The following is a 19,277-nucleotide window of genomic DNA, read 5'->3' as shown; positions in this document are numbered from 1 at the left end:
CAACCAAGGGCAGAAGCCAAACTCTACATGTGACACAGGGCTGCTGTCCAAACATACCCCATGTTGCATCCTCCCCTTTCCTTAAAATGCAGTTACATTTACCCTCTTGTTATGATGTCATCATTCTGTATGTTTCCCTGCCAACATCATGATGATGATGTGATGATGTGATGACCTCAGGAAAGTGTAACAATATATTACGGAGGGGCAGGGGCCGTAGCTTAATGGTAGAGCACCTGCTTTGCATGTAGAAGGCCCCAGGTTCAACCCCCAGCTTCTCCAGGTAGGGCTGGAATGGAATCCTACCTGAAACCCTGGAGAGCTGCTGCCAGTCAATGTCGACAATACTGGGCAAGATGGGACCCATGGCCTGACTCAGTATAAGGCAGCTGCCTATGTTCCTAAGGGGGAGAACTCGTCATGGGGATGTTGTTTTGGGCAGAAGCCCCATGTTGCTCATAATGCTTCTTCTGCCCACAAAACAATGGCCCCGTTCAGAAGACACCTTAAACCATGGCTTTAACCATGGTGGTTAAGCCAGAAAGCCAGGCTGTGTTCAGAAGACACCTTAAACCATGGCTTTAACCATGGTGTATAAGGCTTTTTGCTTTACTCACCGTAGGGTCAGGAACCCTACACTCTTGTAGGGTCAGGAACCAAAGTGAGCACTAATGAATAATCCTACGACCAAAGTTCTGCTTTCCAGTTTGCTGGCACAAATTCTAGCTTAGGGGAGTCCAGCTACTTATTTGAGAAATACACAGGACCAAAGTCACCTTACAGTTTAGCAGGTGCAGTAATGACAAAAATAATAATTAAAAACAGATATCATGTTATGTCAAACATTTGAGGATACTTACTACAGATCAAGGCAACGGCCATGCGCAACAGTTTGAATTGGCACCTCATTCCAGTCCAGTTCTGGGAAAGGGGAGGAGGAAAAACAACAATAACAATCCCTTATTAAGCTTTCAAATGCCAGGGCTCTGGAGGCAGATCTGAATATCAAGCGACTGGCATGTTCCCCTTCCCCCTCCACACAACCCTAGTGAGAACTGACTAGCTTTGTTCCGCCTTTTGTAGCCTTTGGCATGCTCTTGACTCAATAAGCTCCAAGGCAGAGAGAAATAAAATTAAGGATTAGCTTTCTGAAGACAATCAATTCCTTCTGCTTCTTTAGTTGGCAGCGCTGCTGGCCAGAAGAGGGAGATATTTTTTAAAAAACCAACGGGACGGGAATCCCCGGTTTAATCCCCCTGCATCACACAAGAGCGCATAATGGCATGGATTTTTAAACGTCTGTTCGCTTTGCTGTGAAACATTACTCCGGTTTCCCCAGTGGATTCTTACAGTTCATCTGCTGGGGGAAATGTGCATGTGCATGCCAGCCTTTCCCAACTCAGCAGTCTCCAGCTTTATTGGACTACAACTCCCATCACTCCCAAAAAGGCTGGTTGGGGTTGATGAGAGTTGTAGTCCAACATAGCTGGAGGGTGCTGGGTTGAGGAAGACTACCCTATACTCATGCTGAAAACCACTCTGCTCATCATAACACGTTCTGAAGGCTCCTCTCCAACTGCTGTGTTCATTTACTCTGGTTTATGTCAGCTTGAACAGATGCAAAGGAGGTTATACTAGGAAACTAAATTGCTATGGATCTGGTGGTGGTGGTGGGGGGTTCCATAAGAATTTTTGTCCCAAACTATGGTCAGATAGTACTCCAGTTAGGACCAACCAAAAATGTACAAAATTGTGGGCAAGGTTTTGAAAAAACAGGCTGGGATGGGGGAGGGGGAGAAGAGGGGTGTGGGAAGGGTGACAATGTTGAAGTTGTGAAGTCTTCCTGATCGAAGTCTGGAATTAGAAGTAAGCAGTGAAGTGGCCAAGTTTGCTGTTGACACCAAATTATTTAAGGTTGTTAAAATATAATGGAATTGTGAAGAGTTCCAAAGGGATCTCTCCAAACTGGGAGAGTGGCCATCTAAATGGCAAATGTGGTTCAACGTAAGCAGGTGTAAAGTGATGCATGTTGGGGCAAAAAAAAACCCAACTTCAATTATAGCCTGATGGGTCAGTGACCAAACAAGAAAGAGATCTTGGGGTTGTGGTGGACAGATCAAAGAAAATGTCAACCCAGTGTGCAGCTACTGTGAAAAGGCAAACACCATGTTAGACATTATTAGAAAAGGAATTGAGAATAAAACTGCCAATATCATGGGTGGGAGGGTGCTGTTGCACCATGTCCTGCTTGGTTGGTTTCTGGTGGACAGCTGGATAGCCACTTTGTTGAACTAGATTAACCCTTGGTTTGATCCAGCATGACTCTTCTTTAGTTCTTACATAGAGACTTTAAACTGAACAGAAGAGGAAGCGTAGACTTAAATGGACAAGTGTGTGAAAGATAACCTGAGTGCTACATGTTGTTTTAGTGTTCATGTGTGTGCATCGACATGCCTAAGCAACAAAGCAGACTTCCCCAACCTGGTGTCTTCCAGATGTTTGACTACAACTCCCAGAGTCCTCCAACTGCAATCCAACATATCTTGCTGGCACCATGTTGGGGAAGGCTGCAATTGAGAAAAGGTGCAGCTGGCACACCTCCCTCTCCCCTGGAGATTTCTAGAGATTCAAGGGAGGTGGCTAAAACCTGAAAAAAAGGCAATTCTAGCAAATCACGTCAGCTAACACATCTACTTTTAGACTATCCCCCAGCCAGTACAACTGCTCCAGAAGGCAGAACAGAGACCATGTAAGTAAAGTGATTCAATGGGGACCGAAATGCAGGGCTGCACCTGGTAAACAGAAGCTGCTGAAGCATATGACATCATGTTTCACAGAAATGACATCACTACACGCAACAGAAACCCACTTGGGGAGGGGATGCCACAGGGGGCAGGTTGGAGCAGAGAAATCGGAGAGAGAGGGTTCAGCACACAAAGACGCACCACTTCTCCAATCCCATTTGGACCTTTGAAACAGAAATGACTTTGGGTCAGGGGGAGCGATTGGATTCCTCTTGCATTATATTTATGTGTTATATCTAGTTTTCTTCTGACTCACCATATCCAAATCAAAACTTAAATCTAGGACACAGTGTAAAAGCAAAAGGAAGTTAGCATTTGGGGTTATTGTCTTATGTGAAGGACAAGTTGTCTATTCAATCTACCTAAGGTTAATTCAAACAGAATAGTCACCATGTGTAAGACCTCAAAGGGCCGAACTAGGTAAAACATGGAAGCACTCTTCCAACGTCCCTTTAAAATTCTATGAGAGCAACGTTGGAGCAAAACGGTGGTTAACCCTTTCCCTCTATGCCATTTTTCTGATTAAAATTGTCACATACATCCTGACCTGATCATAGGGTCACCATATCTTAGGGTGACCATATGAAAAGGAGGACAGGGCTCCTGTACCTTTAGCAGCTGTATAAATCTCAGCAGGTATCATTTGTATGCATGCAGCGCCTGGTGAAATTCCCTCTTCATCACAACAGTTAAACCTGCAGGAGCCCTGCCCTCTTTTGTATCTGATCACTAGAGTGGCACTTTAAATACTAACAAATTTATTATGGCATACGCTATGTGATTGTATGGACAAACTTAACCATGGATCTAACTGGTTTGCAACAGAGATGTATGTTTATCAGGTTTGTACACTGGTAGCCTTTTTTGTTGAGCAGGTCGGCAAAAACATCTAACTGTCAAAAATCTCTAGTCCCTTCTGGGTGTTAAATAACACACTTCGCAGTGCCTGCTAGATTTATCTTGCATACATTTTCTATACTGCAGTGAAATCTGATTCCAGTTTTGAGCAACAAAAGGGCACAGGGCTTCAGTTGCTGCTAGTGAGCATGCTCAGTAGCAATTACTATACAAACCAGAAAGGCATTATGAATAAATGGTTATACTGATGATTGCTTCTATAATTCCTCCCCCAGCCCAGCTCCGCTGACCATAAAAATCTTAACTATATTTATGACCTTGTGAGAAAATACCCAGCAAAGGCTAGGACTGCAATACTATCATTGTCCATCACTTAGGGAAAGAGAAAATAATATTTCAACTGACAGCATGTTTGAATGCAGAAACATGTTTCGCATTTCGTTAACATGCAACACCAGGATATACTTTGGTAATTAGTATCGGACATGTTTAGAAAGAGAGAAATCCCATAGCATTAAGTGCAGAACATAGGCACAAGATTGTTGTTGTTTTCCTTACTCATGCTAATACCCAAACAACAAGGAACTATTATATTGACCAATTCATGCCCTAGATTACTGAAGTTTGCATTTCATTTTGGAGCAGTTTCAGACTTTCACCCTTTAAAATTCATGTGAAAAACTTGTTTTCCTTTCCATCACAATTTATCACAAGCACTCCCCCCCCCCCATATTCAGGATTCTCTGTTTTCCCTAAAAATATTCTCCACTGTATTCTTTCTTTTTTAAAACTTCTGTGGACAACATGTACCGAACAATCTTTGAAAAACACTTTGAAAGTGCACGTAGCAATCACTGCAATAAACACCTTCGATAAAGTGCCAAATCTATTCTAAGCCAGCTGAGAAACAGTTCCGCTGTGCAATGCTGGCATTCTATAAACACTTTCCCGCCTTATAAAATGATGAACAGTGCAATCCTATGTATGTCTACTCAGGAGTAAGCATTAATGTGGTAAGCTGTAGAGGATTGCAGACTTAAAGATATGTCTACATTACTCTCTCTCTCTCTCTCTCTCTCTCTCTCTCTCTCTCTCTCTATATCTCGCACAGGCCAGTAGGAAATAAATTGTAATGCTGAAGATGCACTGACCATCATAACCGAAAGCAGCTAAATCCAGGTTAGCAACCTCAATATATTAAAAGATTATGAGCTACAGCTTGAAGCATCCAGCTCTTTTTTTTCTCCAGTAGAAATCAGTGCTATCCTCTGTTTGTCCTTGCTGCTAGACAATGCCAAGAAATAGAGCCTGATCCTAAGACAAGCCCATTGTCTCCCAATTATTTCAATGGATCTGGAAAAATTAACAAACAACAGTTTAAAAACACATTTCAATGGACTCTAGCTCAGGCCTCAGAAACACACTTGTTCTAAAAGCCTCCCTGTGAAAATCCATCTAGACAAACCAACACAAAAATGCCAAAGAACAAAGTAGGAGATACCTAGAGGAGGAGGAACAATTTTTAGGTTTTGCTAGGCTCTTTGACCACGGGGCCTAGAAAAACCTAAAAAAAAATTCCCCCTCCTCTTCTGCAACTCTATGCCTGAAGAAATCTGTATGTAGGTGTCAGATTTCTTTCTTTCTTTCATGCTTCCGAAACAAACAAGTATCTACCCTTTATGGTTATTTATTACATTTCAATATGTGCATATTGAAACTCAAATAGAGAAAGCGATACACACATATAGAAAGCTTGCGTGCAGGCTTCTAGTTGCTAGGGCAGCTCTTTCCTGATGAGCGTTTCTCATGTTAGCATGCTTTTTGTGTCCTCAGCTGCTCTCTCAACAGCATGAGCTCCTGCCCCACCTTCCCTGGTGATACTTAAAGACCCGAGGAGAGGCAGAAAAACCAGGCCCAGGAGCTGCTCACCAACGCTCTATGATTTTTATCTTTTATTTTTATCCCACCCTTCCTCCAAAGAACTTAGTGGCCCTGTTCAGAAGACACCTTAAACCATGGCTTTAACTGTGGTGAATAAAGTAAAAGGGCCTTATTCACTGTGGTTAAACCCATGGTTTAAGGTATCTTTTGAACACAGCCTGGCTTTCTGGCTTAACCACCATGATTAAAGCCATGGTTTAAGGTGTCTTCTGAATGGGGTCAGTGTTGCATATATGGCCCTTCCTCTCATTTTACCCTTACAACAACCTTGGGGCTGTCTTCATGGTGGTGGGTTGGTGCTGCTGTTGCGAAACCCTGAGATCTCACTGGTGCATGGTGGCAACAAGTAGTCCTAATGAGGGGAGGCAGTGTGGGCTTTCCGGCAGCCATTAGGCTTGCCGGGCCTGCCCCTCCCCCTCCTGAGACTTCTGGCGACCAATAGGAGGTCGCTTTCGGCCCGGGAACACCCCACCCCACCCCGAGAGTGGCTCCGAGCGAGGACTGATTAGCGGAAGAGCCACACTGACCTCGCTCTGGCAGGAAAAGTCGAGGTAATTCCCTGACTTTTCATCTGCGCATCTTCGCCTCTTTGCCCGAGGGTGGCTTTTAATCTGCAGCTGCATCATCTAACCAAAGCAGCGTGGATTTGGAACCACACCAGGGTAAAGACGATGTCAAGAAAGCCCCCTTGTGAAGCAGGTTAAGCTGAGATATAGTGATTGGCCCAGAATCATCCAGTGAGCTTCATGACCGAGTGGGAATTAGAACTCAGGTCTTCCCCTGTCCTAAACCAACACCACCCTGTCTTTTTATACCTTTTGTCTGTTTTAGTATTAAATTGTAAACTGCCGTGAATGCCTTGGCAGAAAGGCAGTTTATAAATGAAGTTAGGCAAGTAAATAAAGGAAGTTTTCCAAACAACCCAGTGCTGGCTGCTTCTCCCAGCCCAACAGGGCAAACATAATTCCCCTCAATGCCCGGCTTCAAAGATTTTCTTAAAGCAAGGATGGCCAGCTGGTAGCCAGCAGGCCAAATGCAATTTACAAAGTGATATTGTCAATCGCTGGGGTCCTACGAAATATTAATCAAGGTGTGGGTAAAAATTCTCTCCCCTCCCCCAGTTTCACTTAAGGGAAGGGTGAGAGATCATTTTGAAAAGCTGGGAGAAAGCAAGATTTATTTCACACAATTTCATATGTCTGTTATTTATTGTATCTCATACAAATGGTTTGGAAAGCTAAATGGCCTCTGCCAGTCTGCCTCTGGAGGGAATCTTCCACGCCTTCGAATCTCTCCAATTGATGGCTGCAAACTGCTCCAAAACTGTGAACTCTTTACTCCTAGGTGGGGCTGTTATTACAGAGCTCAAACACCCATGACCCTGCCTTGTGTCGGAAGCTTGTAATTGCTGGTCTCCAAATCACAGCTTGGAGAACAGGTTGGCTCCATGTTGGCCACCCTTCCCTTAAAGCAGCCCTCCCCAACATGGGGCCCTCTGGATGTGTTGGGGGTGCAACTCCCATCATTCCCAGCCAGCATGGCCATTGGTGGCTAGGAATGATAGGAGTTGTAATCCAACATAGTTGGGGAAGTCTGCTTTAAAGAATGCTGCATGATCCCTTTTTTGTGCAGTTCTGCCTCCACTAGGGTGACCAACTGTCAGGATTTCCCCGGATTTGTCCTGGTTTTTGTTCTTTCCATAGTGTCAGGGGGGATTTTCTATAATTTTCAATAATGTCCTGGAATGACACACCTTCCCCTTTTTAGGCTGCCATTAGCATGGCAGGAGGGAGTGACATGCTTTCTTGAGGCACATCATTCCCCCACCCCGAGCTCCAATTGAGGTCTTAAAGGGGAAAGTGGGTCATTCGTGAACATTATAGAAAAGGCCCCAATTGGAGTGGATGGTGGTGGTGCAGAATGAAATCCTTTCCCCTCCTCCACTCCAATCGGGTTCTTTAAGGTGGCGGGGGAATAACGTACTTTCTGCAGGACTCAGAAAGCTGCTTCCCACACACACACACTAGGTGTCCTCTTTTTTGGTTTCCCAAATATGGTCACCCTAGCCTCCACCCTCATTTAGGAAAAGAATGAGCCTTGCCAGAAGAATGCATCCATCTGTGCGTGGGCTTGTTTTTAGTTTTCTTTTTATCACATTGCAAAGGCACCATAAAGCTGTTGTTGTTTTGAGAGAGATTTGTCATTGCAAGATGAGGCCTGCATCTACCTCGAAGCCACCGCAGGGTTTTCCTGCGAAGATCTGCATTTAAAAAGTTGGGGACTTACCCTGACTTTTTAGGCTGGAGCGAGACGTCGATGCAGATATTTTCACAGGTGGAAGGCAACCCTTGATTGGTTGCCAGAGGCTGGGGCAGAGGGCGGGCTGGCGAGCTGAATAGTCGCTGGAAAGCCCACGCTGCCTTCCGTGTGAGGATTAGCCCAATGCCACCCCTCAGCAGCGGAAGTGTGGGGTTGTTGCAAAAGTGGTGGCAACCCAGCGCCATCAAGGCAGCCCCCTGGCCTTACAACTGTCCCAAGGCTTGCCCCAAGGATTGCCTATCTCTGTATGCATCTATAAAGATCAGGTGATCATCTGAACTCTATATGCAACTACAAAGATCATCTGAAGTGAGGCAGGTGGCTACCAGAGAGAGGGCTGTCTCAGTGATGGAACCCCAATTATGGAATGCTTTCTTCAGATCAGTCTACTCTGTCGTCCTTTTGACAACAAAGACCTTTCTATTTTCCCAAACATTTTAGACCTCAGTGGGTGGGGATGGGGGAGAGCCTGTGGCAGAGGAACTGTAACTTCCTAAACCCTGTTGGACTGATGCCAGCTAGGGCAGAAGGTATGTGTGTGGGGGGGGGGCTTTCCCCCATCCACTCTCAATTTTGCCACCAGTCTTTTTCTCTCCCCCCCATTCATCTCAATGGGAAGGAAAATAAACATGCCAACTCAAGGGCTGGGGTAGCCTTTCCCCAGTTCTGTGGATCCAAAACCTCCTCTGATCTACCCTTGACACCCTTTTTGCTCTTAACCCGGGTGAAGCAGCAACAGCAGTGCAACTACAACAGAAGAACTTTCTGCTATCAGTCAAGTCAAGGGAGGACTTCTGCAGGAGACTTTCCCCTCTGCAGGCAAACCTCCCTCTCTGCCAGCAGAGGGAGTGGTCCACAGTATCCTAGGGCATCGTCCCAGCAACCATAGGATTGCAGCTTTAATACCTTTTGCTTTTGGATCTCTTTGTTTTGTATTTAAGTTGTTTTTTGTATTTTCTTTTCATGTAAGCCACCCTGGGACTTTTATTGACAGGCAATATAAAAGTATCTCCTATATCAAGATTATTATTGTTTTTTTTATCATATCATTTACAATATAGAGCTCTCAATGACAAAGAAACTATTTTTAAAAATCTTAAACAGATCAATAACAATGTGTCGGGGTTGTGACGCACAAAAATGGGCATGCAGCCAGGACGTGGTGAACCAGAATCTCAACATGAGCCAAATCATTTGTTATGCCAAGTCCTGCAAAAAACAAAACAAAACAGGGACAAGAAAAGAAAAGACAGCATGTAGAGGTTTCTACTCTATAGCAAGTGTGTAAAAAATGGTCTTGTGGAACCATTCATAGTGGGGCAGAACAGTCCTACTGTTCTTTTATGAGTTGGGAGAGAGATCCACTGGTAGAGTAATCAACACATCTGCTAGCCTGAGGACAGGTTGGGAGGCGGGGGAGCAGCGTTTTCCTCATCCCTGCCATTGTAATTAATGGGAAGGGGTTAATTATAACAGTCCTAAGTTGGCATAGTGTCCTGACATTTGTTTGGGTGTGTTAGGGAAATGAAGAGGCATCTTCATGCTTGATGCCAACACTTTCCACTCCACCATCACAACATTGGTCACGGAACGTTAGGATTGCTCTTGTAGTAGTTCAAACCTCCCCCCCACACACACACTATAATTAAGGAGTCTTCTAACACACTTTGGAAAGTATCCAACTGTAGCATTCTGCTGGCACTAATGATCTCGTGCTTCTGGAAACCAACACTTGTGCCGTGGGAAACTAAATAGCCTCTGGAGCAGATTTGCAGTGTAGATGAATGAGGCTGCAGGGAGGGAAGAGAGGACAGGGAAGTCTCAAAATGTGGATTAGTTTCCTGTTGCACCAGCAAGCGCTATTTTCACTTTCCACTAGTGCAATGTCATTAGCATTAGCAGAATGTCAAAGTTGGATACTACCCTTTGAGAGCATTGACATTTATTTATTTATTTATTTATTTATTACATTTCTATACCGCCCAATAGCTGGAGGGAATGGCTGTGTTCATGTAATTCTACAATAGCGATGAATTTGGTGCAGATTTGAGTATGCCAAGAATCTTAACCTCGATTTTTTAAGTTTTATTTGAAGGTTTATAGAAAGCAATCTAATGAAGGCAATGAACTGAAAAAGGGTGGATTTGCTTCAGGTTTGCTTTATATTCTTGAACCGAATGTCCTCTGTACCCAGTTTGTGAATATTTGGCATCTACTGGATAACAGGGGTCACCACCTGGATTATGCTAGAGCACACTTAATGTTGGGTTTAAGCACAGAATACACATGTTCCTGACCAAGGGGGGAGAGGAAGCTAATAATGAAGATGTGACAGGGACAGTCACCACCACAAGATTTTTTCAAAAGGAAAAAGCAGTCTTCCCCAACCTGGTGCCCCCTGGATATGCCGGATTACAACTCCCAGCTGTAGTTTAGCACATCTGGAGAGCATCAAGTTGGGGAAAGCTGCCTTAAAAGGCTGTGGCTGGCCTGTGGTAGACTCATGTATCTTTTCTGAATAAAGCACTGAGTGAGATATGAGGCCTAGCCAAGCAAAATATTATAGATCAACAAATCTGATTTTAAGAACCCAGAGATGAAAAAATCAATAAAGATTACATGCATTGTGTATGTATGTGTGATATATTGGTATATATATCATGCTGTGTATGGCATGATACAGACATTCTCGTGTACATGAATGTGATGGGTTCCTTTTTTGTTTTATTGTCCAAGCCTTGGCAGGTTTATAACTTCATCCAAATCTCCTCACACTTTTTCTTCTGTCCCCCCCAGAGAACAGTTTTAATCTTACAAAGGAGCTGTACACACACACTCAAAAAGATCTATGGAGGAAGATGAATACAGTCGGAGTGTAATTAGTTGTTCACTGAATTCAGTGGCAGGTGTCCCTTGTTAATAGTCCTCAGGGAATCTGGGGGTAAAACAAATAAGCAAATGACAAGAGTGCTTTTTGTGAACTGATCCTTTCCGGCTTTTGTAAGATCTCCAGAGACTTGCCAATCGATGCCTTTTTTAAAAAATAAAAATGTACAGATGAACAGCACAAAAACTGTAGATAGATTAAGAATTTGACACACAGCTTTGAATATAACCAGAGTGCATGGCGATGGTCTGGCTTGGCAGCTGAGTTGATCCTTACCCACAGCGGTTGACTAGCAGGGATCCTAACCATTAAATGTTTGGGTTCAATTCAGGTTTGGATTTCAGCTATGGCAAACTATTTCCAGTTTAAGCCAAAGGAGGTTATTGAGTTCCAGTTCACACAGGTAAACTAAAATATGATTCAGACTCTTATGCTGCTTTACCTAGCAGGGAGGAACAAGTCAACGGATCTAACTTGGTACAACCAAGGCTGTCTCTCCTTTAAAACTGATTTTGCCAGTAAGCAAGGAGAAGATTTGGATTTTACAAGGACATCTCTCTCTCTCTCTCTCTCTCTCTCTCTCTGCAAACTCAGGACAAGTATTTTAGATAAAACTGGTGAGAAGAGATGCTTACAATCTCTCTCTCTATATATTTATCTAGTTTCAGCTGCAAAGAGAATTAGATAAGAGTGGGAAAAGGAGTTAGAGCTATCTTTAAGTGAAAACATTTGGCAGTGTATCTGGAAGACTGGGCTATCCTTCTTTGTTTGTGTGATAATGGAGGTTATTTCTAGATAGTATAATGTATCCCATGGAGATAAACAGTGATTAGGAGATCAGGATAAAGTATTTGCTGGAAAGGATGTTGTGGAAAGGGGACATATTCACATGAAGTGAGGTTGCTCCCAAATATAAATATATTTGGTAGAAGTCAGGCACATTACTTGTATAACAGAGGATTTTTTGCTACAGGATTTCCCTTAAATTTTCAAGATATTCTAAAAGAAGGAAGACTAGGAACTTATTTAATATGTATTAGCTACTGCTAAGATAAGCTTAGGTTGATTCTGGAAATGCTTTAAAATAACAAATGTAAGAAGCTGATGTATTAAAATCTGGGACATATTGGACCTATACGCATGATAGGCCAGCTGCACCCCTTCCTAGAGTCGGAAGACCTAAAGACGGTAGCGCACGCACTGGTAACTTTGAGGCTTGACTTCTGCAATGCACTCTACATAGGGCTACCTTTATGCCTAATCCGGAAACTTCAACTAGTTCAAAATATGGCAGCCTGGCTGATCACCAGTACACCTAGGGGGGACCACATTACACCAGTTTTAAAATCTCTTCACTGGCTGCCAATTAGTTTCTGGGCAAAGTATAAAGTGTTGGTTATCACCTTTAAACCCCTACATGGTTTGGATCCAGGCTACCTGCAGGATCGCCTTCTCCTGTACAATCCACCCCACATACTCAGGTCCTCTGGGAAGAATTTCCTTCAGCCAGCCAAAACTAGGCTGACAGGTATTACCCAGAAGACCTTCTCTTCTGCTGCTCCCAGACTGTGAAACGGCCTGCCGCAGAAGATTCGTCAACTTAACAGTCTTTTAGCATTTAAGAAAGCTATAAAGACTGATTTCTTCCGGCAGGCCTATCCAATGGAATTTTAGGATGCTTTTAGGATGGTTTTTTTAAGGATGTTTAACAATGAATACTATGTTTTTAAATCAGTATTTTATGTATTTTATACTTGCTGCTGGAGAGGCGGGTAAGAATTATTATTATTATTGTTGTTGTTGTTGTTAATGTTATTATGTAATGGCAACAAATTGTGAGTTAATTAAATCCATGATTTTCTGGGTTGTGTGTGGCACATGAGCCCCACCAATTTGAACATGCAGTTGCCAATGGACCTAATTGCAGATTGTGAACTCAGACACTGGGCTATTTATGGGTTAAAACAATCCAAAATTAACCTAAAATCTAACTGTAGGTTAATCTCAGATTGTTTAACCCATGAATAAACCAACGTGTCTGGGTTTGCACATCATGAAGCAGCCTCCGATTGGGCCAATCGGCGGTAGCATATGGAAATCAGAAGCAGTTCACACACAGTTCACAACCTGGCAAATCATGGGCAAATTTTGTCTATAAATCATTCCAGCAAATCTTTAGAAGGAAAAATAAACTAATTTTATTTTGTATGGCTCTCTGGAGAAATGAGTGATCTAGTCAGAAGGCTCAGGCTGCCGCCGCTAGATATTACATTTTCTCCCCCACTCTTCATTTTCATGCATCTTTATTTAGTTTATTCCCCACCCACCCTCACCCCCGCTCTGTTACTTCCTGTTTGGCAAAATGCCTTTTTACTCTTACTTTATTTGTTTCCAGGAACATTTCATTCTACAGGCGAGTACATTTTTTATTTCTTGCAGTTACCAAAGGCACACAAGGAAGCAAAATTATTCCAATGAGCCCCCTCCTCCCATGAGGAAAAGAAAAACAAAGCGTAACAAACAGATTGAGGATTGTCATTAATATGATACAGTAGCAAATGTAAAGCATCATTTTCATTATGCAAAAATTCCTCCCCCACCTCCATCAACAGGCTTTTCTACATGAGGCATTTATTGTGTACTTGTCATTCCCTACTCATGGTTGTTTAGAGGATGTTGTGACACTCCAGTTTCACATTTTTAGTGTGTTATTTTAGAGCAGAGAAATGTGGTATTATTTGTGAAAACAAAAGAAACCACATTTTCAACTTGTGTATTTGCACTATTCAGCTACGCGACAGTGCAACCTAGAGGTTATGTGGTGGGAAATCAGGAAAAGAAATGCTCTTCGTGTAGTACTTGGATCTCAATTTTGCAACAAAATTAAAAGTTGATAGAATGGATTAACAGCTAATTGACAGCGATGTGTAGAGGAGCTCTACATTAAATGAGAACTACTTGGTGTTTTTAATTGCTGGGGCTGGGTAACGTGAGAAGATTTTGCAACATAATATAAACAAATCCAAATTGCATCCCTTCTTATTCCAGCACTTACCATTACTATATTGGCTAGATGGGCAGATATAAGAGCATACACCCCTCCAGACGAGCCCACAACAGGTGCAGTCATATCAGCAATAGACACTGCCAAGGAACCTTGGAGAAAGAAAAAAGTGTTTTTTTTTTATTACAAAGCCCTACTATTTATTATTTATTTGTTTATTACATTTTTATACTGCCCGTTAGCCGAGGCTCTCTGGGCAGTGGACAATTAAAACCATAAAATACAACAGTGTCAGATAAATTTAAAATATTTAAAGTTTAAAAAAAGGTGATATAAAACCAACTAAATTAAATTCCAGGGAAAGCCTGTGTAAAAAGGTATGTTTTCAGAAGGCATTTAAAAGATGTTATGTTTTCTGCCTCCTGAACCCCACGAGGGAGAGTCCTCCAGAGGGTGGGTGCCGCTACAGAGAAGGCCTGCCACTGAGGGTCTTCATGGCGGTGTTCTGTTTGTTTCGGAATGGCCAGCAAGACTTCCTCTGAGCATCGCAGCTGCCGTCTGGGTGCATATAAGGGAAGGCGGTCTGCTAGGTATGCTGGTCCCAAGTTGTTTGGGTAGCTGACGGGCAGCCAGTGCAGTTCTTTTAACCCAGGTTTTATATGAGCAGAGCTAGGCATCCCTGTGAGCACTCTAGCTGCTGCGTTCTTCACTAGCTGCAGCTTCTGAACCACACACATGGGTAGCCCCACATAGAGCGTGTTACAGGGGTCTAATCGTGAGGTTACCAGTGCATGAATGACCGTGGCTAGGCTATCCCTATCCAGGAATGGGTGTAGTTGGCATACCAACCGAAGTTGATAATGGGCGCTCCAGGCCACCGAGGTCACCTGGAACTCCAGTGACAAAGATGGGTCCAGGAGCACCCCCAAATTACAGATCTGCTCCTTCAGAGGGAACCTGCTCCTTTTGTCTCCTACTAGACAAAAGTGCTGATCTTCTCCCACTTTTTCTATGCAAAAAGAACATTTATAGATTCTCGTTTTACTGCACAACTGCACCCTCCTCACTCGGTTACTGTAGGGGAGATCCATGTACCTGACAGCATGGAAAAGTGTGCTTTTCCAGCATAAAGATGGCAATATCCTTGTCAATGGCTTATGAAAGGTATTAGACAAACTCAAAGAGGGTCAGAGTGCTTAGAAAGCTGGCTGGGGAATGGTGGAAGTTGTAGATCTTTTTTCTGTCTAAACATGCATAGGATGCACCCTAAGATTATCAATTGCTATAGCTACGTTGAACATCCATGTTCAGGAACATGATGCTTTTGAAGACTGGAAAATGGAGACAAACAACAGGAGATGGCCAACCTGTCAATGTGTCTTCCTCAAAGCCACTGGCTCAAAAACACTGGACTAGTTGGACTTTGGTGTCAAAATCAGCTGCACTTAGCAGGGCTAGGGAATGAAACCAAAAGAACACAAGGGCTGAACACAAAAACTTTTGGGAACTTTTGCAGTTTGGGAATCATTCTGCTAGTAATGGGCAGCATGATCGGTTTACGACCAGACAGGTAGTTCAAAGTCATTATTTGAATTGCAGTCGCATCTTGGAAATGTAATCAAGGCTTGAGACCTTCTAGTGCTCCTAGCTAAAGGGAGATTGTGCTTGCTTTCAAAAAGTCTGCATCTGACAAGTCAGATAGGAAGCAAAAAGCTGATGAGGTAGACAAATGGGCTGGGTGCATGCTAGAAAGACAAGGTAACAAGCGATTGATGCGCGAGGCCAAATGACATGCTATGCAAAGTTCTGTGTCACTCCACTCCACACCCCCACCTCCCTCCCCCCACACCATTGCTTTAAAAATAAATAAAAAGCAGCTGCCGGAGATTGCAGTCAGGTGCAGAGGGTCAGAGAGCTCCATTAGAGAAGCGTTGTATTGCACTAGACAAAAGTGCTGATCTTCTCCCACTTTTTCTATGCAAAAAGAACATTTATAGATTCTCGTTTTACTGCACAACTGCACCCTCCTTACTTGGTTACTGTAGGGGAGATCCATGTACCTGACAGCATGGAAAAGTGTGCTTTTCCAGCATAAAGATGGTAATATCCTTGTCAATGGCTTATGAAAGGTATTAGAAAAACTCAAAGAGGGCCAGAGTGCTTAGAAAGCTGGCTGGGGAATGGTGGAAGTTGTAGATCTTTTTTCTGTCTAAACATGCATAGGATGCACCCTAAGATTATGAATTGCTATAGCTACCTTGAACATCCATGTTCAGGAGCATGATGCCTTTGAAGACTGGAAAATGGAGACAAACAACAGGAGATGGCCAACCTGTCAATGTGTCTTCCTCAAAGCCACTGGCTCAAAAACACTGGACTAGTTGGACTTTGGTGTCAAAACCAAATTACTGGGCACTCACAGATTTTCGTGGGTTCCTCTCAAAACGTCGTCTGCCTCTCGTGCCCCTCCTGGCCTTCTTTGCGCCACAAAAGACACCCCAGTAAGTCTGACTTATTTTTAAAGACGGAAGTTGCCGCTATCTCCTGCTGTGTGCGGGAGAAGCAGCGCGATCAAAACGGCCCACTAAATGGGCCACATGCACGTTGTTTACTTCCTTTTTCAAAGGAGGAAGCAATGAGGGACAAATGCGCAGGCGGAGAAGTGACGGTAAGCAAACATGATTTCCCCTGTGTGATGTTGCTCTAAGCTTTTGCCTACCAAAATAAAACCCCCAAGCTGCTTTTCTCCCTACGGGGGAAAAATATAGGGATCTGAATCTCTCCCCACCTCCCCTCAGGGGGAAATACCCCCTCCCCACCTCACCTTTCTCCATCCCTGGTTGCAGGGAGGTGAAAAGTTGGAGGGAAATGACATGTAACATCACATAACATGGAGTTGGACTCTTCAGATTAGGGAGCGGAGAACCAGAATCGGGTGAGGGAGGGTGCTTATACTCTTGCCCTGCCTGTCACTTCTCCCTTTCACTCCCTTCCTCTGGCCACTTTTGCCCAGCTGGGGTTTCCTGATTTGTGTTTGCCATACAGCAAACTGGGTAGTGGGAGGATCTAAGGGAAAGGCAGCAGGTGGTGTGGGTGTTAAGCATTTCTCTCCCTTTTGCTGCTTCTCCCATTAACATTCTGACCTTGCCCTTGCCATTTTTTCAGTGTGCACTGGAGTTCGCAGGTTCTGGTCCTACTTTTTCCCCGAACCTCCCTTTCTTTGCCATGTCACACTAATAGTGAAGACAAGCAAAGGAAAGAGAATAAGACTGGACATAAGAGATGAACTCCTTCATAAAAGTTAGTTAAGAATCATGCACCAATATCATTTGTTCCTTCTTGCATGTTTACAAGCGGTGCTATATTTGTCTTTGTTGATATGTATCCACAGTACCTCCTCTTCTCCCTCTCTCTCTCCTGCAAAAACTTTGAAATCACTAAGAAAATATTTTCACTCACATGCTGTGAAATAATTGGCGGGTAGCAAAGATCTTTTCTGCCTGTGATCTTTTCTGGCAACATCTTCCAAGACCTGCTCCATCCTTTTAATGAGAAGGCTATTCCTCCCTTGCTCCCTTTTTATTTTTAGTATTTGCTTCCCACAGTCTTATCTCATATAGTTAACAAGGGGAAAATCTGCCAGCAGCAGTAGAATGAAGAAAAATGGAGGTGTTGTGGAATCAGACAAGCACAATGCTAGACAAATGACAATCAAAACCACAATAATGGTTAAATAGATGCAATTTATTTATACAATTATTTCTGAGTTTCCTTTCAGCCCATGAAGGACCCCATGTTGACTTATAATTTAAAACATTAAGGGCCCAATCCTATGCATATTTACACAGAAAAAAAGTCCTGCAACACCCAGCATCCTGGAAATTGTAGGACTTTTTTTTTTGTCTAAACAATGCATAGGATTATGCCTTAAAACTATTTAAAAACATTGAAACATAACACAGAAAAACTAAGAACAGGAGAAAAAACAATATTTTAAAAACAGACAGTGGCTCCAATGCATTTAAAATTATGCAAAATCCATGTGGATCAAAAACATTTTAACATCCTGCCTAAAGCTAAACAAAGAAGGGGATAGTCCAACCCCCTTAGGGAGAGAGTCCCACAACTGGAATGAGCATATTTGGCACTAATAACTTAAGGGGGGGAAAAAGGCAGGTTCCTCCCCAAGAAACAAGATTAAATTTTGGAAGGGAGAGAAGCTGAGGATGGAAAGGGAAGGGCATAAACCAACAGGGGAAAGACAGGAATGGGAGACTGAAAGATACAAAGGAATGAATGTAAGCAAATCCAGTCACACACACTTAGGCCTCATGTTAGGCCTAGTTCCCACAGAGCTGATAAGTCTTGGCTGTATTTGATTTGAGAACTGCTCCACGTAATATATCCTTCACATAGAAATACACTCCTCCCCTTCTCTATATGTACTACCACTGTGTGTTGTGATGGCTATAAGCATATCTATAAGCATAGCTTGACATAAGAGAAGCCATATTTGATCAATCTGATTAATAAAGGTCAGATGTTGGGCATTGCTAAATAGTTGAGCAGCAGCTTTTAGAAACCATCTGTTTCATAAGACCCCCACCCACATATGCAAACCGAGAGTCAACAGTAAACCTAGACTTCCCCTTTTTCCCTAGTCGCCTTGGTAACAGGTCTTCTGCAGGAAAGTTGTGGTCAGCTAGAATTTCCGTTTTGGTAAACAAGCTTTCTGCTCATGCTCTAGTTGCTTCTGCCAAACTAGCTAATAAAACAGCTTACAAACCCAGCAAGCCTCAGAGAAGGGTATTCCTTGACAGGGGTATGTCTTCTCTCCATTGCAATGTGAATTCCTTTCTATCAATAAAAGATGTGTTGGATCATAAGAAGCGTCTTCGTAATGTTTGGACCACAACAGTGTGGTTCTAGAATTACCTCTCTCTCTCTCTCCCTCCCTCCCTCATCCTGTGCAGACTCAACCACCACCACCACCAGCTACATTAGTTATGGGATCAGATGCTCCAGAACACAAGGAAAACCATTCTCTGTGCTAAGAAGGGCCTTCACACTAATGTGCTTAAGGAGTCCCCATTCCTAATTTTCTAATCCAATTACAACATTTATGTTTCCCACCTCCATGTAGTTTCTCATGGCAGAGAACAGCTTCTGATTTGTAAGGCATACACGCCACTATACAGCTTTATTCTGTGATTAGAGCTAAAATTAAGTTATATCGAGAAAGAAGTGGGGAGGGGAGTAAAAGCTAAGTCTTTTGATTACTATCCCAACCACACTATGAGTTATTTTTCAGTTGTCCCTTGGTCTCCCCTCTTGTTTTAATTAGATCTTGATCTATCACCAAGTCAGTTTCCTTCATCTCCAAACTACAAGAATGCCAGACATGAATAACAAATGCAGCATAAATGTAAAAATCAATCTGCCCATGAGGGTCTATCATCCAATA

General features: G+C 43.1%; 1 protein-coding gene across 1 annotated transcript in view; it reads right to left on the bottom strand.

Moving 5' to 3' along the window:
* Positions 1–19,277, bottom strand: part of RHBDL3 (rhomboid like 3) — a 134,118-nt gene that overhangs the window by 1,101 nt on the left and 113,740 nt on the right. The window contains exons 8-9 of the mRNA XM_063119934.1: positions 13,865–13,965; positions 861–921 (exon numbers count right to left, since the gene is read on the bottom strand). Coding sequence (XP_062976004.1) covers positions 861–921; positions 13,865–13,965 — 162 coding nt within the window. The remainder of the gene's footprint in view (positions 1–860; positions 922–13,864; positions 13,966–19,277) is intronic.

This window comes from Elgaria multicarinata, chromosome 3 (assembly GCF_023053635.1).
Source record: "Elgaria multicarinata webbii isolate HBS135686 ecotype San Diego chromosome 3, rElgMul1.1.pri, whole genome shotgun sequence".
Classification (NCBI taxonomy): domain Eukaryota; kingdom Metazoa; phylum Chordata; class Lepidosauria; order Squamata; family Anguidae; genus Elgaria; species Elgaria multicarinata.
This window is presented reverse-complemented; position numbering and strand designations above follow the sequence as displayed.